The sequence below is a fragment of the Zootoca vivipara genome, chromosome 11 (genome assembly GCF_965207765.1).
Source record: "Zootoca vivipara chromosome 11, rZooViv2.hap1.1, whole genome shotgun sequence".
NCBI lineage: Eukaryota > Metazoa > Chordata > Lepidosauria > Squamata > Lacertidae > Zootoca > Zootoca vivipara.
Genome location: NC_142594.1, coordinates 37,892,077 through 37,916,126, shown reverse-complemented (window position 1 = coordinate 37,916,126; position 24,050 = coordinate 37,892,077). Strand labels below are relative to the sequence as shown.

At 45.2% G+C, this 24,050-nt stretch overlaps 1 protein-coding gene across 2 annotated transcripts in view; it reads left to right on the top strand.

Moving 5' to 3' along the window:
- The window catches only part of PRTFDC1 (phosphoribosyl transferase domain containing 1), a 53,227-nt gene that overhangs the window by 15,301 nt on the left and 13,876 nt on the right, over positions 1-24,050 (top strand). For both annotated transcript variants that reach the window (XR_015946256.1, XM_035129182.3), the window contains one exon: positions 16,528-16,593. Coding sequence is in view for 1 of the 2 variants with exons in the window: in XM_035129182.3 (XP_034985073.1) it covers positions 16,528-16,593 (66 nt within the window). In the remaining variant the exon portion in view is untranslated. The remainder of the gene's footprint in view (positions 1-16,527; positions 16,594-24,050) is intronic.

Genomic DNA, 24,050 nt, shown 5'->3' with positions numbered 1-24,050 from the left:
AGGATTTGCCTTTTCCTAAGTCATGCAGCCCTTTCGCCCTTGCCCTCCCCTCTTTTCAGCATCCCTGAACAAATTGCGAGAGTTTTCAGTTAACCATAGTTTTCCTGTTTGGACCAAACAGGCCACTGTGATTTAGGCTTCAGAACAATTCAGGCTTTTAAACCTTGGTTTGAAGTTAGGTGAAGATCGGGCTTGTTTCAAAAACCTGGTAACCCCTATGACAGGCACCCCCAAACTTTGGCCCTCCAGATGTTTTGGACTACAATTCCCATCTTCCCCGACCACTGGTCCTGTTAGCTAGGGATCATGGGAGTTATAGGCCAAGACATCTGGAGGGCTGCAGTTTGAGGATGCCTGCCCTATGACTTCTGCATTTCATTCTGGCACACATGACTGAATGCAGCCATTGTCTCTCACCAGCTAAGGCAGAGATGAAGAACCTGTGGCTGCCCAGGTGTTGTTGGACTACAGCTCCTATCATGCCTGACCATTTGCTATCCTGGCTGGGGCTGATGGGAGTTGGAGTTTAAGAAGATCTGGAGGGCTACAGATCCCTCATTGTTACATATTTTCAAAAATATTAGAGAGAAGCCCTCGTTTAAAAGTTGCTAAATGTGACTGGTATTTTAAATAAATTTTCACTGTATTTCTACAGAAGGGATGCAGGCAATTTGAAAAAAAAGTGTTATATGGTCTCCTAGGAGAATATTTTTAGTAGTGACTGATGAGTATGTGTTTCAGCTTTGAAAATGGCATTTTCATCTTCTGTTATCAATAAAGCAACTCTTTGTTCATTCCTGTGTTTATAGGAAATCTTCAAAAGAAAGTTGTTTTGCCGATGTCTAAATCATGTGGTAGAAAGTGTAGAAGATATGTGGTTTGAGCTAGCTTGCTTAATCCTTTGAAACTCATCACAATTATTTATGGTATCCAGAACATAACTAATTTTAAAAATGTGACCTCCCTACCGAATAACAACCAAGATACACAATGGGTGCATTGATATGTGCACACAAGCAAATACATTGATATTATATGTTTGTCCCCCCCCCCACATTCCATTATTTGCAATTTATTTTACAGTTTTTCATTCTCGGCGGTGTGTTTTCTCAGACAGAAGGATCCATGCCTGAAAACACTTGAGAAAAACATACAACAATGCGGGCTTTGTGCTTGAACCTTTTAGGGAATCTGTTTACATTCAGCTAATAGTTCAGGTTTTGGTAAACTGAGATCGGGGTAGCCAAGGTCGTGGCTTCCAGATGTGGCTGGACTGCAACACCCTTCATCCATGACCATTGGCTGATGGGAGTTGCAGTTTGACAACATCTGGAGGGCACCATGTTGGTTCTCCCTGCTGTAGACTTATAAGACATGCTGCCATTTCTAATAAAGTTCTAATAAATTTGTGGGCTACACTAGAACTCTGCAGATCAAGTTTTCTTTTTCAAAAGTGATGAGCTGACAAGCTGGAACGTGTCCAGAAGAGGGCAACCAAAATGGTCAAAGGCCTGGAAACGATGCCTTATGAGGAACGGCTTAGGGAGCTGGGTATGTTTAGCCTGGAGAAGAGAAGGTTAAGAGGTGATATGATAGCCATGTTCAAATATATGAAAGGATGTCATATGGAGGAGGGAGAAAGATTGTTTTCTGCTGCTCCAGAGAAGCGGACACGGAGCAATGGATTCAAACTTCAAGAAAGAAGATTCCACCTAAACATTAGGAAGAACTTCCTGACAGTAAGAGCTGTTCGGCAGTGGGATTTGCTACCAAGGAGTGTGGTGGAGTCTCCTTCTTTGGAGGTCTTTAAGCAGAGGCTTGACAGGCATATGTCAAGAATGCTTTGATGGTGTTTCCTGCTTGGCAGGGGGTTGGACTGGATTGACCCTTGTGGTCTCTTCCAACTCTATGATTCTATGAGCTCAAGACAATATATGTAATCCTGCCCTTCCTCTGAGCTCCCTCTCTGGCTCTCAGTCACCAAACCTACAAAGGTCCTTTGTCTCCACACTTCTTGCCAATGGTACACAGTCCTCCTGTCCCTTGGTCTTGCCTGCATTGTGTCTACCCCAGGCATCCCCAAACTGCGGCCCTCCAGATGTTTTGGCCTACAACTCCCATGATCCCTAGCTAACAGGACCAGTGGTAGGGGAAGATGGGAATTGTAGTCCAAAACATCTGGAGGGTGTGGTCTACCCTCTCCTCCCCCAGTCCCCATGCTCCACTTTCCCCATCTCCAACTATTTCTTTAACACGCTTCTCTGTTCTGTTTGGAATTCCCTTTTTGTTATTTGCTTTCCACCCTGCTTCCTACCTTTTGGCCCTTATTTTGGCCACTCTGCCTCCAGGGTCCTGGTCCACCCAGCATTCCCACCTACTTTGGAATAAATATTTATAGGCTCGGGCTGCTGGGATGTGTTGCTGTGCTTGGTTTTGGTTGTTGGTTGTTGTTGTTTTTGTACTTTTGGCATTACAAGGAATCAGATGCTGCAGCTATGAATGAAGTAATGACTTCCTACCGGGAGACCATCCATTGTGGTTTCCTGGCACGGAAGCACAATCCGAAGGGACACTTGATTACTGCTAGATGTTCCACTGCTAATTTAGACGAGTTTCAGTGTTTCATTTATAATGGGGGTAAGTGTGTGCTCTTTTCAGGCTGAAGGACGTTTCCCAAGCGAAATAACCGCACTAAAAGCAGATCGGTGGCAAATTTTCTAAAATGCAGCCTATGGAAACTTCACTTAATTTGTGGCCGGTAGGAAAAAGAAAAGAAAAGAAAAACCATAAAAAGCTTGCTAACCTTTAGTGGCATTCAGTCAGTATGCTCAGTGCATTTTGCCAGTTATCTATACGCAATTGACCTGGAAAATCGAACTCATGACTCTCCTTGTAGGAAAACGCACACATGGGTGTGTTTTTTCACCCTGCTCTGTGGGTTACAGGAGAATCTCCACTATTTCAGTTGGTTAAAGGCTTTTCCTTGGAAGAAGCCGAGGTCAAGCATTCTGTTCCCTGTGCTTTCATATCTGCGGTCAAAGTGGTGATTTGTATTGTCTTCATTCACAGTATGCGGTCGTGGATTAATTACATATTGGCGCCTGCCTGGTGGAGTGAATTGCCATCACCCCTGAAGCCAATGTTTGCACTAATTTAAGATGAGTTTTTTAAAAAAATGGGTGGGAGGGCCAAATATAAGAAGCCAGTTAGCGCAGAATTTGGCCCTGCAGTACAAGCCTTGGCAAGGGGTTCTTGGCAAGGAAACTTTCCTTTTCTCAGTTTTGGTAGGAGCTGCTTCAGCATTAGTAAGAAGAGCCAAACAAGGCTATTATTATAACATATTGGGAATTTTTGAATTGGGCAAGGTTACTATTAGTGATGGGGAAGAACTGAGGGGTGCCCTGCGGTTTGAGGGAAAGGCATGGATTTGATTTTTTTTTAATGGAGGGGAGGATGGGGACCAAACTGCACTTGTTATTCAGTTGTGTGGGGTTTTCTTTCTTTTCTTTTTAAGCACTGCTTGCAACCCTGGTTTGTTGGGTGTGCTTAAACCACAGTTTCCTAGTTTGGGTGCTATGGCAAACTGTGGTTTAACAAATCAGGAAGTCATCAGTGAAGTCCTTGGAATAAACACAAGCACTTGTTCGTTCCTGATCATGGCTTGTTGGGCTGAGAATGTGATGTTTAAACCAGACTATTGGCACAGATGCTTTTGGAGGCCATCTCCATTGGGAGGAAGAGAAAAGCAGACAAGCTCACTTAGGTCTTCAACCAGTGAATTTACATCCACAGATGGATCAAGTGGTTCTTGACCAAGTTGGATTTCAGCTACAGCTGAATGTGGCAAAAGATGCGATGGGCATGGTTTTCTAATTAGACTCTCAGTTTATCCATTTCCACAAGTGCTGCAACATGGCAGGAGAAAGGCAGGAGCCATTCTAAGCCCATGGCTCTGTATTTCGGGCTGTGTGTATTACGTATTAGGCAAAGAGCATTCAGCATCCTGAGATTCTTAGTTTTCCATTTAAAAACATGAAGTTGCTAAGCCTGGCGTAACCCAACACGATGCTCTTCTGAAGTTGTTGGAATACAAGTCCCATCATCCCTGACCATTGCCCGTGTTGGCTAGGGCTGATGGAAGTTGGAGTCCCAACAACATCTGGTGTGCACTAATGTTTGCTTAACCCCACACTAAGCTGTGTGACGGCAAAAGTGTGCTTGAATGTTTGTGGGAGTGTTCCTACAGGTTTCATTGGAGAGTGAGAATTCAGTGTTCTACATAAAGTCCCTCCCCCATCTTAGAAGAATCAGAATAAATATGCTTAATACCTTTCAGTGTATATGTAGACCAGGCCTTCATTCCAGTACCCTTTCAAATGGGGTAGTTGACTCATGGGCCAAAGGATCCAGCTTTTCTTGATAGTTTGTTCCCATGGTACAAGTTCCTTTTGCCACCCTGTGGGAGGATGAGCAGCATATACATTCAAACAATAAGAATAAAGTCCTGTTGGTGTAGATGCTTTAATTTTAACACACGCAACCCTGCCTTTGGCCTATAGCTATCTTACTGAAGGAATAGCAGCAATCCCTTTGGGGTTTCAGAGGACCCCAATATGTTCATGCAGCCGTAAATATTAACTAGTGGAAGTGTTGCTTGGTAATTCTAAGAAGGAGGAGGAAAAAAATCAAGGTAGTTCTGAAACCAGTGGTTAAAATCACTGCAGTTTTAGAAGGTTCAGCCTGCCATCTTGATTCAAAATGGCATCCACTTGTATCCAAATATAGTCAGATACTTGCTTCTTGATCTCAGCATCCACCATGCAAATGAATCAGGACAATGGGCCCATCTAGTCCAGCATTCTGCTCTTGGAGTGGCCAACTAGAGGCCTTTGGGAGTCCTGCAAGCAGGACCTCTACACAAGGATATTCTCCCCTCCTGTCATTTCCAGCAACTGGTATATCTTAAGGATCCAAATGCTTAGAGAACAGACTAAGAAAAGAAACAGTTTTCCGAAGTATATAGTGGTTTGTTTGTTTGTTTGTTTGGTTTTGTTTCTATATGAATGACAATGCTTAGAGAGCATTTCCTTTCATTTAGCTCTGGAAAAGGAACATTGTTAATTGGAGCAAGCCCAGAAGCATTATAATTTCTCCCAAGGAATTTTATGACATCCTCTGCTGGCATCTCTCAGGCCAGTGTTATTTAAAATAGATCAGATGGGGACCCTGCCTTGCAAGGCATAAGCCAGAAAGAGCCTATTCAGTCTAGTTCAAGAATGTGGCAGTAGCAAGGAGGCATATTTCAGCACGACACATCCAATTCCATGTTCTTTCATGTGCCTCATCCATAAGTGGTTCTTGTAATTAAACACTGGACTAGTTTGAGTTGGGATAGCAGAGCCTTCAGATGTCCAGGAACTGAAAGAGACCTTGAACAGTGTGATTAGAAGGCAGAGGGCCTCATGCTTTCAGAGAACAAATGCACTTTGTAGTATTCATGTCTCCATCTGCTGACGATCCCCGTGGTTCTGGTTCCATTCTTTTGGAGTTTGGGTCTCCTTTCCAGTCCATGGCCCATTCTTCACAAACCTAGATCTCAAGCATTACTTGCTCCTTGAACCCCGGCTTTTGCAACTGACCCAGGGTGTGGTCCGAAGCTAAGCAGATCTGGGTCTGGCCAGCATCTTGATGGAATCATCTGGGAACCACATAAACCCTGCTTTGCGTTGTGTGACAAAAGGATGTAGGGCAGGATATAAATGTAGAATTGCTAACTTGCAGTATCAGCTTGTCCTTAGTACCGACATTTTAAACTATTTATTGAAAATATGCAATTACATATTTATCGATTCAGTGGGTATGTGAATGATGTACAGTGGTACCCCGGGTTACAGGCGCTTCAGGTTACAGGTGCTTCGGGTTACAGACTCCGCTAACCCAGAAATAGTACCTCGGGTTAAGAGCTTTGCTTCAGGATGAGAACAGAAATCAGGCTCTGGTGGCGCGGCGGCAGCAGGAGGCCTCATTAGCTAAAGTGGTACCTCAGGTTAAGAACAGTTTCAGGTTAAGAATGGACCTCCAGAACGAATTAAGTTCTTAACCCGAGGTACCAATGGCCTATATGATGATGCACCTCCTCCACCTGTCCAGCTGACCTGTGATAAACTGGAAGGTCTTTCTGCTCAGGTATCTTAATTGCTGTCCACCACCATTTGTCATTCCCGGGTTTACCCCGGGATTAGATTCAGTACCTGACCCCACTTCAGTCCTCGAATGGTTCCAGTTCCTGAATTCCCCAAGGAGGATGTTTGTTTATTTCCAAACTCACCCAAGGGTCATCCATATCTGTATATTCCTAAGTGTTGATAATGCCTTATTCAGGGGCAGCAGGCCACTGAATACCAGTTTCTGTGTTAGAAAGCTTTTGCCTGCAGACTTCCCAGAGACACCTGCTTGGCTGCTGTTAGAAGCTTGATATCCAGCAGAGCTCTTCTTAAGATTTCTAAAAGAATTACTCTATTTATAAGCAACCTCAGAGTTAGCATTTTCAGTAACAAAAAAAATCTTTTGCCATGCATCTTATGTGACATTAGCAATACAGTTCTCTACATTTCTACGCAGAAGCTGCAATCGTTTACATGCTTACCTGGGATTAAGCCTCACTGGTCTCATTGGGACTTATTTTTGAGTAAATATGCATAGAATGGCACTGTAAACTGTAGGTTTGTGTCTCTGCAAAGGGGCTTTGAGGTCAAGCTGAAAGTGGTGATACTGTTGATTGTGGCAGAATATAATCGTGTGCTTACTTTGTTTTTCCACTAGCTTTTTTTTTTTTTTGCCTCAAGAAGTTATTTGTGGGATTAAAATAACCCCCATCTGTTGTCTGCAGTATATGAATTTCCGGAAAGGGGAAGCCATGAACTTAATGATTTTAGTCTTCTGGCAAAATTATTTCAAGTATGCTAATGTTCACAGAGTGTGAATTTTAAACAATATATATTCATTTTCATTAGTACACAATTCTCCTACTATTCTCTGCACATGCTTCTGTTCCTATGCAGAGGGGGGGGAGCACATTCACAACAGGAACTACGGTACCTTCTGCTTTCTGCTGTGAAAAAAGTATTCCCTGCTCTTGAAAAAAAAAGTGCTGCCTTGACAATCACCCAGATTTGCATAATTGTTAATGGATGTTTATCCTGGAGGGAAACCTGCTCATAGCTGCCAAGTTATCCCTTTTTTTAAGGGAAATTCCCTTATGCTGAATAGGCTTCCTCGTGAGAAAAGGGAAAACTTGGCAGCTATGAACCTGCTATCCATTTGCCCTAGGAGGCAAATGGTCTGTATATGAATATTTTGCCCTATCCTGTAGGTTGGGGTTGAGGAACGTTGGGCGCAGGGAGTAAATGTGGCCCTCCGAGCCTCTCTGTATGGCCCTCAGAACTCTTCCCAGGTCATACTCCCAAGGCCACACCCTTCACCAGCCTTGCTCTGCACCTTCTTCCAATTGCATGGAATGTGTCCTTGAACTGCGATCGTACCTCTTGCTTGCTAGGCCAGACAGTGACATGAGTCTGGCGACACCCCCACTTCTGCAGTGCAGCCCAAAAAAGATCACAAGGGCTGAAGAAGTTTCTCCAACCCTGTGGCACTCCAGCTATTGCTGAGTTGTCATCGCCTCTGACCACTGGCCATGTGGGTAGGGCTGATGGGAGTCGGAGTCCAACAACTTCTAAAGGGCCACTGGTTTCCTACTCCTGCCTTAGGCATACCTTGTGCTAAATATTGCTACTGTCCAACCCCTTATGCCGCCGCGAACATCATTTTGCAGAAACCTCCCTGACCTAACAGGAGAAAAAACAACTGATCTGGCCAACCCATATAAATAGGAGCACATTATCCTGCAAAAACAGAGCTGTCATCGAGTGGAAAGGCATGTTCAGCTGCAAATTAAGAAGCAGGGGCTCCCTCTCTCAATTCTCCCCCCCCCAGTCGAGACAGATGTTTTTATTGGTAGACATCTGACCGTGTTTCTCATATTATAAGTCATGTCTTATATTAATTTTTTCTTCAAAAAAACACGACATGGCTTATTTTTGAGGGATGTCTTATTTTTTAATAAAGTGCACGCGGGCGCTGTTTGCCGGGCTTGTCAAGCCCAGCAAACAGCGCCCGCCGATCTTCGGTGACAGGCGGGGGTGGGCGGAGAGCGGAGAACGATCTCCGCTTCCCCCCACCCCCGCCTGTCACACAGCACAGGTCGGCGGGCGCTGTTTGCCGGGCTTGTCAAGCCCAGCTAGGAGCGCCCGCCGATCTTCGGTGACAGGCGGGGATGGGGGGAGAGCGGAGAACGATCTCCGCTTCTCCCCCACCCCCGCCTGTCACACAGCACAGGTCGGCGGGCGCTGTTTGCCGGGCTTGTCAAGCCCAGCTAGGAGCGACCGCCGATCTTCGGTGACAGGCGGGGATGGGGGAAGAGCGGAGAACGATCTCCACTTCCCCCCCCACCCCCGCCTGTCACACAGCACAGGGCCGAAGATCGGCGGGCGCTGTTTGCCGGGCTTGTCAAGCCCAGCAAACAGCGCCCGCCGATCTTTGGTGACAGGCGGGGGTGGGGGGAGAGCGGAGCACGATCTCCGCTTCCCCCCCACCCCCGCCTGTCACACAGGACAGGTCCGAAGATCGGCGGGCGCTGTTTGCCGGGCTTGTCAAGCCCAGCAAGGAGCGCCCGCCGATCTTTGGTGACAGGCGGGGGTGGGGGGAGAGCGGAGAACGATCTCCGCTTCCCCCCCACCCCCGCCTGTCACACAGGACAGGTCCGAAGATCGGCGGGCGCTGTTTGCCGGGCTTGTCAAGCCCAGCAAGGAGCGCCCGCCGATCTTTGGTGACAGGCGGGGGTGGGGGGAGAGCGGAGAACGATCTCCGCTTCCCCCCCCACCCCCGCCTGTCACACAGGACAGGTCCGAAGATCGGCGGGCGCTGTTTGCCGGGCTTGTCAAGCCCAGCAAACAGCGCCCGCCGATCTTCGGTGACAGGCGGGGGTGGGCGGAGAGCGGAGAACGATCTCCGCTTCCCCCCCACCCCCGCCTGTCACACAGCACAGGTTGGCGGGCGCTGTTTGCCGGACTTGTCAAGCCCAGCTAGGAGCGCCCGCCGATCTTCGGTGACAGGCGGGGGTGGGCGGAGAGCGGAGAACGATCTCCGCTTCTCCCCCACCCCCGCCTGTCACACAGCACAGGTCGGCGGGCGCTGTTTGCCGGGCTTGTCAAGCCCAGCTAGGAGCGCCCGCCGATCTTCGGCTCTGTCCCCCGATGCGCGACGGCTCGGGGAAGCAGGCAGGGAGCTCCTGCTGGGTCCCGCGCCTTCGCCTCTCGCTCGGTCAGGGCTACACGACATGGCTTATTTTCGGGGTATGTCTTATTTTTCACCAACCCTTAGAAATCCTGTCATGGCTTATTTTTTGGGGATGCCTTAAAATATGAGAAACACGGTGAGAAAACTGTACTTTTCAGGGAGTTTGGATTTATCAGATATGCATGGTTCACAGCACAGGGTTACTGAGCTGCTCTAGCTGGCAGATAATCCTGCTCATCCTCCTTTTCATTCATGTAATTAAATTTGGAGTTTAAATCTTCCCTGCTAGTGGTTGAACAGCATTAAAAAAAACTGTCTTTCTTCTGTCTCCTTCCCCACCCCAGCTGAAACTGCTCACGCAGTGACGCCATTGGGTGGAAGGTTAATCTACAGCAGAGTGGAGAAACACAATATATCACATTGTTTCTGTGCTCTGAAAGAACTCATCATTAGAAAACATCTCACTTTGTTGTAGTTGCACTGGCCTAGTCGCCTTATGCAGTGTTACGGCCAGCCATCTGCAAGCACCATTCAGCTGTAGTCACCCAGAATCAAGGATGGAAATAATTTCTGCTTGCGATTGAAAAGCCGCACAAGATCAGCCAGGCCTTCATTCTGCAAATCTGCTATTAACACTCTTTCCATCTATGCATAGATGGGCAGTAAGTAGGATCGCCACTGGGATGAGCATTTTGATAAGAGTGCAATATTGGCTAATAGAGTAGGCACCAGCGGTACTATTACTGCTATTATTATTATTATTATTATTAGATTTAATCACATTTTTTTTGCTCTCAGAGTGACTTACACCGCAAAAATAAAATAAAAATCAGATATAGGGACAGGAAACAATAACAGGGCCATCCTAACCTATAATTTGGCTATTTCAAGGCCGAGCAGAACCAAGTGTGCATAGTTATATGTGCTCTGGTCTGGGGTCCACTCCCTGTTTGATAAACATTGTACTAGCCCTTATGACAGTTGCTTGTAATACTTGCCAATATAAAGGAGAAGCTTCACATCTGTAGCGGGGTGGGGGGGCTGTTTACTGAAAAGAAACTTCTTGCTGTTATCACAGCTTGTATTTCGCCTCCATGCTTTCTTTGAGTGCATTATGCACTTTGAAATGTACAGTTTAAAGACCCACGCTTGCACTTTCCCGCCCCCCCCCCTTAGACAATCTTCCGCACTTAACCCGAACAATTAAAAAAACCGACTTACTTAGCTATTGATAACTTACCTTTGGAGGCTATCATGAAATCAGCAACACAGACCAAATTGAAATGCACCCTGCTGCTTGATTCCTTTATTTATTTCAAGTGTCTAGGAACGGATAAGGCCATCAAAATGTCACCGCTCAGACAAAACAGCTCTGCAGTTCTGTTAGAATTAGGATGCCACCAGGGCATTCCGGGAGCTGCACTTTCGTTGTTGTGTTCTCAGTCGTCCAACAAAAAAAATTCCAAAAAAAGAAGAAGGCGGCTGCATCCTTTACAAACACCTATTAATCATGGCACATTGTCCATTACACCAGATCTTTTCTTAGGGTCTGGTTCAAGGGAAAGAGATTTCCTGTTTCTAGCATGATGAGTATTCAAATTCCATTTTCATGAAATGTTTCATCCGGAATATGCTGTAAATGCTTCCCAACATGCTAAAAATAAATGAAGGTGTGTACACTCTTAGGGACACTTAAGACTTTTCTGCAAGGAGCAACCAGAAGTCTGGGCACATGGTTGTCATTCTTCCAGCATTGACTGGAGGCTAATATGTGAGTCACACCTAGTGGTGCTGGGGAAATTAATTTGGTCCATGTTTTTAAGCACACTTAACCTAACGCGTGCTCTCTAGCAGAATACAGTCGTACCTTGGAAGTCAAACAGAATCCGTTCCGGAAGTCTGTTCGACTTCCAAAATGTTTGGAAACCAAAGCGCAGCTTCTGATTGGCTGCAGCCAATCGGAAGCCGCAGAAGCACCGTCCGATGTTTGGGTTCCAAAGAACGTTCACAAGCTGGAACAGTCACTTCCGGGTTTGTGGCGTTTGGGAACCAAAACATCCAAGTACCAAGTCATTTGGGATCCAAGGTACAACTTTATGTGGAGTGGACACAGTTATCATTTGGATTGTGCAAACAAGCGTTTAAAACAACCAAAAAACAATAACCCTAGGTTAAAAAAAATATAATTAAAGACAAGAGCAAAATAGGATCACACACACAAAAAAATAGCAATAGAAGGAGAACAGTAACTTAGCCCAAACCAATTTTCAATGGTGAAAATGTTAAAAGGCTTTTCAGCTTGCCTTTTAAAGGGAGGGGGCCAACCAAATCTCTTTAGGGAGAGAGTTCCATGACATGGGTGCAGCAGCTGAGAAGGCCCTGCCCCATGTGCCACCCAGCCACAACTCTGAAGGCAAGAAGGCAGTGTTGAATACAATGGATGGGCAGGTTCGCAAGGAATGAGGAAGATGCCCTTCTAATTTAGGCCTTGTCCAAGAGTATCTGACATCTTCTGTGCTTTGGACTGATTGCGATGCAGTGAAGATGAATAAAACCTGGTCTATAAAAATCTATATTGTTGGCGCATCCCAAACCTGATGTACTTTAAAAGAAAAAAAACCTTTTGCACTTTCTAGGAGCACCATATCAACAGGTTTCTTCTGATGGAGGAAGGGGGTGAATATAACAGCTCGGATGATAGGCAACTAGGGATGTAGTAAAAGGCCTGTCCATAGTTTTAATGAGGCGGAGTGCTGGAAATTTATTGCAGCCGCATTTGTGCCATTATTAAGTTAGCCTTTGTTCTGCCAGAACAGTTTTTAAAAGATTCCATTTTCTGCTCAGCTACTGCAAGCCGGCAGATGTGTGCTGCTTTGTGCAACTTTCACATCGGCAGCCCTGTTTGTGGGACTTCTCTCTTTCCTGAGACCACCCAATTCATTGCACATGTAGCTTCAGATGGATTCAAGATCCCTCTGGCCTCCAGAAAAGAAAAGGAAGACTGTAATAATAGACTAACCCACCCTGTTCAAAAGACATGATCTAATACTGGAAGAATTGGCAACCTAAAAGTCGCTGCTGTTATGGAAGCTTTGAGAAGGTGGCTCAAGAAGCGTATTATGCCGGGAATTTCTCTCTACAATACACTTAAAGGAGCATATACAGAAAGCTTTAAACATTGCTTTTGGGGTTTGTTCTTTGAAATTCTATTTATCTGGGAAGTTTATAAAGTACAGGATAAGGGGATAAGGCTGCAATCCAGCTTCTGGTGATATTTCTCATAATTGCAGCTGGAGAGGCAGTGCATTTATCCCTGCCACAGGTTTCTGCCATGGATGCATTCTTGCAGTCGTACCTTGGAAGTCAAATGGAATCCGTTCCAGAAGTCCGTACGACTTCCAAAACCTTCAGAAACCAATGTGCAGCTTCTGATTGGCTGTAGGAAGCTTCTGCAACCAATCGGAAGCCATGGAAGCCCTGTTGGACGTTCGGCTTCCAAAAGTAATTCACAAACTGGAACAGTCACTTCTGGGTTTGCGATGTTCGGGAGCCAAAAGGTTCTGTTAGCAAGTCGTTCGACTTCCAAAGTACGACTGTATGTGTGATGGCTCAGCTAAGTTCACAGACAGGCTGCAGTTGGGGATCCCAGGCAGGCAGGCTTAAGATTCAGAGGCAGAGGGTGTGGTCTATGATGGATCAGGCTATAGAGTAGGCATGCGTGGAAAATGAGAGGGATGGAGCAAGTCCACTTAGGAGCATCTGCCAAGGACCAACTGAGCACATTACTTGGAATATTACTGTTTTATTAAGTCTTGTAGGGTCTTGATTGGTTTGAAGGGTCAACAGACAGTATCCATGCGGCTACTGAAATCTAGAGGATTTAACTGAGCCACAGAATTCAATTTGCTGATGAACCAGAGTGTTGATGGTATAGATGATAAGGCACAGGAGACTGGCTGCTGGAAACTTGGATTCAAGCCCACTAAATATTCCCAGCCAGCTTGCTGTGGTGGCTACATTTGCATGATGAAATGTCAGTTGAGTAAGCCAAGACATGCATGAGCTTCACAGCCACTTTGTTCGTGTAAGCCAGGAAGCTACAGGTAACCATAGCTTCCTAGGGTGTCTGAATCAGGAAACCAGGGTTAACAGATAAAATATGGCTTCCAGATCCTGGCTTCTTTGGATGCTATTTACCCTAGTTGCCAGTTCAGACATAACAGGAATTTGAAGTAGCTTAAGCTTCCTGGCTCATTTACAGTACAGTGGTACCTCGCAAGACGAATGCGTCTTGCGATCTGATGGTGACTCGCAAAACGAATTCGTTTTGCGAAAAATTTGTCTTACGAATCGCAGTTTCCCATAGGGATGCATTGAAATTTAATTAATGCATTCCTATGGGCAAAAAAAGAAGTTTCAATGCATTCCTATGGGAAACTGTGATTCGCAAGACTAATTTTTCACAAAACGAATTGACTCGCGGAACGAATTAAATTTGTCTTGTGAGGCACCACTGTAGTTGCTTGTGCAAAGGGAGCATGTAGGTTGTCCATAAGCCAGGATTTGATGGTGCGAATGCATCCACCGTCTTCGGAGGGAAGCCTGAAGTCATCCACAGCGCCTTCAGATATTCCTGAGTTCTGGCAACGTCAGAGAGCATAGATGAAGGTTTGCTCAGATAAAGATTAAGGTGTTGTTGATGCCTTTCCCGCCTCTTCTTCGCCTGGGTTCCATCATCTTCATAGGTCAGCCATTGTTAGATGTCTGCCCTCTATAAAGTTTTCAGAACAGATTTAAAACATGTTTCCTGATGGCAATTTCTTCAATTTGTCACGGGAAGCTGTGATGAATTGTGGAGCAAAATACTGTGAAGTGGCTTGAAAGTTGACTAGAAGAGAGTAAGCAGCACATAATGATTCATGGCAATATTTTGGATTTAACTGGAATACAGAATCGGTGATAAGAACTGCTTTCCCCCCCCCCCCAATATCGTCTTTAAAGTTCCGAAAAAGCATGGGAATGAACCCTCTAGCTCAGAGGGAAGTCAGTGTGGTGCTCTCCCAATCAGTGTTCATCCTGATGGGAGCTAGAGTCCAAGAACATCAGGGAGGCAGTAAATTGAATCTCCCTCGCTGATACCATTAGAAGACAGTTGTGAGTCCAAGTTGACCTTTAAATATGATGGAGTAAAATCCCAATTTTAGGTTGCTAAACTTTTTATTTATTGTATTTTTAGCCCTCCAAGGCAGTTTACATAACACAATATAAAATGCATTTGAAATCACCAAACAACATCCATACAGTGCCTGGAAGATGAAAATGCGGTTCATTTAACTGTCACTGGTGTTAAGATGGCTAACTTTTTTGTATCCGTGTAATCTATCCAAGGGCTTTTTAGTTTCCACTGAGATTGTTTTTATTTTTGTTTATATATTTAATAAATTTTGTTTGTATTTGTTGCATCAGTAACAATAAAAATGGGGGAGGCTCAGCAAAAGAAAAAAAGAAACCGAGTTAAAGCACAACCAGAAATAGTTCAAAAACAAAGCATAAGACAACTGTAAACGGGATTAGCAGTTTCAAATTTAAAACATTTAAGGAAAAACCAATTTGGAACACTTTAAGGTATGCTTAAAGCTTTGCATAGAAGAGGTGTGGCTCAGTTCACTGGGGAGGGAATTCTTTAACCAGCGGGTCACCACTGAAAAGGCCCTTCAAGAGGGGGGGGAATATTAATATAGAGAGTGGAATTCAGTGTTGCCACTTTCGATCCAGTGGAGGTGCCCACTAACATGTGTAAGAGGGACACACACACCATTCTTGCTGCAGCCCTCTCAGCTCCATGAAAATCTGTTCCAGATTTTCTGGAATGTAGGGTGGGGGCTTCAGGGGAGAGAGGGAATTAGAAAATTACCTCTTTCTCTTATTCATACGCCTCCACTGGATCATAAGACAAGCAGAACAGCAACGTTGGATTTCACCCATTGAAATCACACAAGAAAAGAGAATATCAGCAGCGCTGGTGGACTTTAGGATGATATGCATCAACATATTAAAGCTACTCATATAATGTCACTTATGAAAGGCAGCTAATGCAATACACAGGCATTTGCTTTGACTTCATTTGCACATCTGTTCCTTCCATTGTGGCGAAATATTCTGCTTTGGCAGGAATTGCAAATATGGTCACAAGAATTACATAGCAGTTTCCCCAGTAGTTGCCAGTTCACAGCTATACAATCTTTAACTTCTCTTACTGGATAGTATTATCCTGTGCTGTGAAAGACTCTTGGATTCACTTTTGCAGTTCTTTGCCAGCAGCAGAGTTCTTGCCGCAGCCAAGAGTGTTAAAATGCAAAGGAAGTATACTTCAAAGTCTTTGAAAGGGATTTTATCATTTTATTTTTTTAAGTAAACAAAAGACCATTTGCTTGTTTGTTTATTACAACTATTAATTACTCTGTAGGTCTAGAAGAGTCTTATTCCCAAAACAGATTTCTTATTGGTGGTTTTACCTGGGGGACGGGACACACACACTTTTTCTAGTTTGGAAACGTTAGAGAAAACACACATCTTTTTCTGCAGCAGTAGGATGTTCTGTTTTCCTCACCCTTATTAATTTCAGTTATAGATCTCTTCAAAAAACTTCTAGGGTAGTTCACATAATACAGTGATCAATATTCCAATAGTAACCTGAAAACTCCCCCCCCCAAAAAAAGTTTCCCTGAGATTAGACCATCAACTACAGTCATAGTATCGGTATTTAGGTGCCTCCTTTAAAAAAAGTATTTTGCAAGGTGTTTGGTGATTAATTGCACACTGCTACTGAGAGTATATTGCTGGTATGAATTTATTGTAACCTTTGTTTCTATTTCATGGTTTTGTACAGTGGTACCTCGGTTTACGAACTTAATTGGTTCCAGAAGTCTATTCTTAAACTGAAACCGAATAGTTTGTAAACAGGGCTGTTCTTAAACCAAGGTATCTGGTCTGAAGGATAGTTGGTAGCTGCCCTGAGCGAAGTATAATAACAGACAATAAATGAATCAATTCTATAGAAATAGGTTTCACTGAGATTGGTCTGTGGGCCCTTTTCGGGTCAACTCATTAGGGATGAAGATATTTGTCAAAGTTAAGAGTGCAAGTAAAATGTGATCTACTTTTATTTTTCAGAATGACCAATCTATGCAAGATACACAGATCATAGGGGGAGATGACTTCTCAAAGCTGGCTGGAAAGGTTTGTAAGATTTTTAAATAAAACGAGGCCATTATGACATCAGGATTGAACTAACACTGAGGTTCAAAGATAGATTGATTAGCGCAGTAAAAAAACCTAAAGAAAAGCAAGAGGAGCAAGATTGTAATAATTACCTGCTCCGAGAAAGGCAGGGCAAAGAGAAACAGTCACCTTGGTTTCAGCATGACCAAGGGTGCAGAATCGCAGCTGGGTCCACAACTACTTTCAGCGCTAAATACATACTCTTTAGTGACTGAGTATTATTGACAGTGAACATGTGAGCTACTGATAAACATCCCCAAAAGGATTCTAGCCCCGCATCCTGGAGGAAAAGACATTGTCTACACATAATAGTAAATTGTCATTAGCGCTACATGCCTGAAGTGGACTTGCACAGCCAGGTGGAGAAATTTGGTAGTGTTTAGTTTCGCTTTCAAGAGGATCCTGGCTCGCCATCGCATACTAACCAGAGATAACAGTTTACCGCAAGCTCTGGTGAGCTTCTACACAAGCCAGTTCCAAGCCATGGGTTAAGGGGTTTGTGATAAACCGCAATCTCCTGTTGGTTTATCACAGCAAGCCAGGATTCTGCAGAAGCAAAACAGAAGTGCTAACCCCTGGTTGGCTAGTATGTGGCCCTCCAGATACTGTTGGACTGCACCTCCCATGATCCATGACAGCAGGTTGGTGATGATGGGAGTTGAAAATCTGGAGGACTACAGGTTCTTCACCTGCCACAGAGTGACAGCTTGGTCCGGTGCATGTCTAAGTGCCATTGCATTCTGTTGTCCCAGGTAAGTTGGAGCATTATTCCCTGCCATCCCAAGATACCCTCCTGCACATGTTAAACAATTATGTGCCTTGCTTCAACATAGGCCAGCATGAACATTGTCATAGACTGTAACTAGATAACTGAGAAGCTGCTTTTGATAAGTAAATTCAATGTATGCAGTCAATCTGCATAAAGGCCATTTCAGCAAGTTCATTCAAGTACTTATGTCCACTCAATTTAATTTAAACAACAGCCCATCATTATTATTTTGCTTTTCTCAAGCTGGCGAAATAGCTGCTTCTAGCCAAGGAGCAGCTAGAAATATTGTTTTGCCTAGATATAACCCTGTGTTTCAGAGGGCCAAAAAAGGCAATATGTGGAATGCATGATTGCATTTAATACCCCCCTTCTGTTAACTATAATAGCCGCAGAGTGGCCTGAGCAGGATTCAGACTTCAGGAAGGGAGGTTAACCCTTTCCAAACATCCTGCAGTCATGCTATTCTCCCCATGAGTAAATCTACCATCAATTACAGCTTTTCACCCAGCACAATTGGCAACATGGGGTGAGTCATTTTGGATGAAACTGCAGCATAGGAGGGAAGGGTTAAACACTCTCACCCCCAAAATACACCACTATCCATATCCTGCTCCTGCTCTCCCACAGCTTCTGTTTTCAAAGGCAAAGGCAAATTGAATGCAATTGTCTTGTTTTGGCCCTGAACAACATTTTAATAGCACCTTGGTTTTGACAATGGTAAATCATGGGACTTGTCAATGGTTTGAATCTTTTTATGTGCTGGAAGGCTGATAAGCAATTTATTTTTATTTCTCCCCATTCTGCATGCACATACTGATGTTTAAAAAAGGGGGGAAATAAAATATTTTTGTTCAGGGACAAGACTATTTTAATCCAGGCCTAGTTATACGCTGAATCACTTGAGGAGGAAGGATGACTTTATTTCATTAGGCAGATGGTCTGTGTGGGAAAGTGATCAAAACGGCAAGCCTCGGGATGAATTTGGTCCGGAAACCACTAAAATTAATTTACACTGCCAGTGAAATTACTCTTGTGTAAATAGGACTGGTAACTGATTGAAGACTTTTAGTTAATTAATCATCTGGCTTTTAACAGATTAATCAATTACATTTTAATAAATTGTCCTATTACCAAAATCTCAGTGTCTTTTTCTCTTATTGAAGGAAGTGTATGATAACTTCATGATTTACCACCCATTGTCATCAGTATTCTTCTTTTATATACCAATAATAATAATAATAATAATAATAATAATTTATTATTTATACCCCGCCCATCTGGCTGAGTTTCCCCAGCCACTCTGGGCAGCTCCCAATCAAGTGTTAAAAACAATGCAGTATTAAATATTAAAAACTTCCCTAAACAGGGCTGCCTTCAGATGTCTTTTAAAAATAGGATAGCTGCTTATTTCCTTGACATCTGATGGGATGGCGTTCCACAGGGTGGGTGCCACTACCGAGAAGGCCCTCTGCCTGGTTCCCTGTAACATCACTTCTTGCAATGAGGGAACTGCCAGAAGGCCCTCAGCGCTGGATCTCAGTGTCTGGGCTGAACGATGGGGGTGGAGACGCTCCTTCAGGTATACAGGACCGAGGCCGTTTAGGGCTTTAAAGGTCAGCACCAACACTTTGAATTGTGCTCAGAAACGTACTGGGAGCCAATGTAGATCTCTCAGGACCGATGTTATGTGTTCCCGGCAGCCACTCCCAGGCACCAGTCTAGCTGCCGCATTCTGGATTGATTGCAGTTTCCGGGTCACCTTCAAAGGTAGCCCCACGTAGAGTGCATTGCAGTAGTCCAACTCTATAACTAGAGCATGCACCACTCTGGCAAGACAGTCTGCGGGCAGGTAGGGTCTCAGCCTGCGTACCAGATGGAGCTGGTAGACAGCTGCCCTGGACATAGAATTAACCTGCGCATCCATGGACAGCTGTGAGTCCAAAATGACTCCCAGGCTGCGCACCTGGTCCTTCAGGGGCACAGTTACCCCATTCAGGACCAGGGAGTCTCCCCCACCCCTGCCCACCCCCTGTCCCCAAAAAACAGTACTTCTGTCTTGTCAGGATTCAACCTTGTCAGGATGCCATCCATCCTCCAACCGCCTCCAGGCACTCACACAAGACATTCACCGCCTTCACTGGTTCTGATTTAAAAGAGAGGTAGAGCTGGGTGTCATCTGCATACGGATGAACACCCAGCACAACCCCCCTGATTATCTCTCCTAGTGGCTTCATGTAGATATTAAAAGGAGAGGACAGAACCCTGAGGCACCCCACAAGTGAGAGCCCAGGGGTCTGAACACTCATCCCCCAACACCACTTTCTGGGCATGGCCCAGGAGGAAGGAGCGGAACCACTGTATTACAGTGCCCTCAGCTCCCAGCCCCTCTAGACGGTCCAGAAGGATGTTATGGTCGATGGTGTCAAAGGCCGCTGAGAGATCCAGCAGAACTAGGAAACAGCTCTCACCTTTGTCCCTAGCCTGCCAGAGATCATCAACCAGCGTGACCAAGGCAGTTTCAGTCCCATGGTGAGGCCTGAATCCCAATTGGAAGGGATCCAAATGGTCTGCATCCTCCAGGCGTGCTTGGAGTTGTTCAGCAACTACCCACTCAATCACCTTGTCCAAGAATGGTAGAGTTGAGACTGGGCAATCGTTGGCCATATTGGCCGGGTCTAAAGATGTTTTTTTAAGAAACGGTTTAATGACCACCTCTTTCAGCGGGTCTGGGAAGGCTCCCTCACAGAGGGAAGCATTCACCACCCCGCAGAGCCCATCGCCCAGCCCTTCCCAGCTCACTTCTATTAGCCAGAATGGGCAAGAATCAAGGAGACAGGCTGCTTGGACGGTTTCACTCGTCCAAGCAGCCTGTCCACATCCTCAGAGGTAACAGATTGGAATTGATCCCATGTAACATGACTAGACAGGGCTCTAGCACTGACCCGCCCCGGCCCTGCTCCCACGGTGGAGTCTACCTCCTTCCAAATCTGAGCGACTTTATCTGCAAAAAAAACTTTGCAAAAGCATTGCAGGAGATCTTGGGGTCCCTACCGGGCCCCGGTGACGAAGGTGGTTCCGATAGATTGCGAACCACCTGAAAGAGTCTCCTGCTGCTGTTTTCTGCAGATGCAATAGAGGCGGTGAAGAAGGTCCTCATTGCCATTGCCACTTGGTAGGCTCGATGTTGAGCTCTAGTCTGTGTCCGGTCTGATTCAGAATGAGTTTTCCGCCACCGGCACTCTAGCCGTCTCAGCAATTGTTTCATCGCCGGGTGGTATAAGAAATGGTTTGTGAGGATTATTGCGCATCAGTATTGTGAGGATTATTGCGCATCATGTCAGTTGCTACATGATTAGTAAGTTAGTACCAGAACCAGTGCTTAGATTTTTGCAGTGTTGAGTGTTAAAAGAGGCAAGGCTTCCTGGATCTAAAAGAGGGAATTTCAGTAGCTGTAGCTTGTTATGCAATCTACACCCGCAGCAGTTCTCTCCATTTGGCCCAGGGGTGGCTAACTTGTGGTTTCCAGATGTTGATGGATTCCCATCATCCTCAGCCAGTGTAGCCAATAGTCAAGTACTGACATTGGGAGGGCCACAGGTTAACCACCCCACCACCCCATTTTATAAGCCTGCTTCATATGTTCATTAGCAGTGCTGGTAAACAGAGCATAGGGTTGCAATTTCTTGCAAGGCTGAATTAGCAGGTTCTCACCAGTCCCCCATCACATCTGCCTACCAGTCTTACTAAGGACGTTACGTGTGTTCCTTTCAAAGATTATGTAAATGTACCAGGTTTATTATAAATATCCTCGTTGTTCAACATTGAGCAACCTTTGAAAATCTGCCACAAACAGAACCCGGCTCATAAACTGTACGTGTTTATTTTCATCCTTGCTTACAGATGACTTGAATAATGCCAGCTGACAGGATTAGATAAAGCTTAATATCCTTTTTCAGAAAACCTTTCCTCCCCCCCCCCATTTTCTAAAAAGAGGCTTTAAGCCAACTTTTGATATATATTTAGGAATCAAAAGCTGCATGGAGCTAAATATTAACTACCTGTATCGGGTTTTGTGCCTGGAAGGTTAATTTTGAAGACCTACTTCGTACAAAAAAAGAACCCTGCTGGGTTTTGTTGTCAGCAGTTAGCGAAGCTTTCTATAGCTTCAGTGTCAGCAAGACTTCAAAAGTATACTGCCAGAGTGTGGAGAAAGAGACCCCCTGGGGCATTCCTAGTGTGCCAGCCAAATGCCCTCAAAAAACAGTGGATATACAAATACGAAATATAGGGATGGACTGCAGGTCCCATGATCCCTGACCACTGACCATGCTGGGTGGTGTTGGTTGAAGTTGGAGTCCGACAACATCCAAAAAGCCACAGGTTCCCCTCACCTGTAACTACTTGCCCAAGCTGAGGGTCAAACTACAGTTAGGTTAGTAGTGTGTTTCAGCTACCACACTTAGAATCATAGAGTTGGAAGAGACCACAAGGGCCATCCAGTCCAACCCCCTGCCAAGCAGGAAACACCATCAAAGCATTCTCGACACAAAACACATATTAGGAGATAGCACCTTTTTTTTAACAAAAGCATCCCCTAGGATCTGCTTCAGTTCTTTCCTCCCATGCCATTTACTTGCATTAAATTGTCTCCCCAACGCTGTTATTTGTCCCTGAAGGTGTTATTTGCTGAGTCAGCCTCCCAGCCCCTTTGTGGCTATATTTGATGAAGGAGAAACGTGTAAAGTACAGTCATAGAAAACACACTTTCTTATGTGCGTAAAACTACTTGACATGTAAATCTAGCATTACTAAAGTCTCAGCAAGAAACAGTCCCAGCAAGAGGATTCCTCAGAGTGGCGGTGGGAAAGCTGTGGCCTTCCAGATGTTGCTAGACTACAACTCCCATCATCCATGACTGCTGGCCATGCTGGCTGGGACTGATGGGAATTGGGAGTCCAACACCCTGTGAACCTTAGGGCAGCCGCAGGGAATTTATAGCCCTCCAGAAATAGTTGGACTCTTAATTCACAACCCTAGCCAGGGATTGGTTAGGGATTAGATGTGTAGCTCAACAAGATCTGGAGGGCCACAGGCTCCCCACCCCTGCCTTAGAACTGCAACTTGCAAAGCTTTTAGCTTGAGCTCCCTGGCCTCCTGTGCCAGATCTGCAGCCATCATTTATATACAATACCCCCTTCCAAAGGTTAGTCAGTGACTCAAGCTATACTGGATCCTAGTTCCTCCCAGCCAGTTCCTGACCAGATAGCCAGTTGTCTGTTTTCCCAATATTTGATATGAACCCAGGGATTCAGACTCCTTTGGAGAATGCAACTTAGGGAGTGTGGACCTTTAAACTACAGTATACAGTTTAGTTGTCTGGAGTGAGCCGGCAGTAAATCGCACTGTGAAAGCTGGAGTTAACTCTTCATTAGCAGAAACAGGAGTGTCAGGCCTAATGAACCCAGCAACTCATCTCTGGTAGGTCTTGCTCGCATGAAGCAGTTGCTGAGACTGAAGGTCTTCATCTCCCTGCAGCTGCCTAAGTGCTGCTCCTCTCCAGCAATCGATTGCATTTTTCCAAGCAACCAGAGACTGCGTCTGCATTTCACCAACCTCTCCTCTGCCCTTTTCATGCCTCTTCTGATTCTGGGAGACAAGCGGGGAGGGGAGCTTGTTGCAGTAGGAGAGGGAGCCAACCTGACTCATCTCTGCCTCTTGGCCTCTCTCCTCCCACCCTCCTGCTTCAGCTTCAGCCGCTGATTCTGGACTTCTCTCTGCCGCAGACTCTGCCAGCTCACTGAGCCCTGTTACCTCCTCAGCTTCTGACACATCCTCTTCCCAGTCTTCTCCCTCTGACCACTCATTGTTCTCCCACCACTACTCCCCAGGATCTGAGCCTTCTTCCCTTGGTGGTCCCACCATTCCTCTGTGTCCAACCAGTCCATGACAATAGTGCCTGCAAACATGGTTCTTACTTGGGGAGGAAAGAGCCCAGTCTGTGCCCAAACAAAGAGCACGAGAAGGACACCATTAGGCATGTCAGATTTTAGGAAGGGCCTGTAAAAAAAATTAATTACCCTCACTTCCCTGTGCAATTGCCCAGGAGAGAGAAAGTTGGCAGCTTCATCTGGCTGCTCTGATTGCAGGGAATCTGTTTCCTGACGGAATTCTTTGCAGGTCTCGAAAGCCCACCTTGCCCCGCTCTGTTATTGTAATGCAGCTGACAACTACCGGCCTACCCTCAGCAGATATAATTAGCATTGTTACATTTTCTGCAGCAGATGAGATGACTCAACACCTTCCGAAGCAGAACCAAAAAAAAGGATGCTGCTGGGAAAAGGGAGAATCAATTTGAGTTATAGCCAGCAGGACCCACATGTATCATCTTTCATCATGAAGCATCTGCCTTCTGTTCATCATTAGCAGCATGAAGGTTACTGATCTTATTGGAGCTGTCACATTGGAGCTGGATGTTCTGATTCAAATTTCTTTCTCTATCTCTTTTTTAATCCTTCTTACCGATCTAGGCTGCATAGACATATGTTCTTGAATTAGGAGATAAATCTAGGGATGGTGGGCGGGGGGGTTTCTTGCAAATTGAACTCTGCCATACCTAAGAGGGGACACGGGTGGCGCTGTGGGTTAA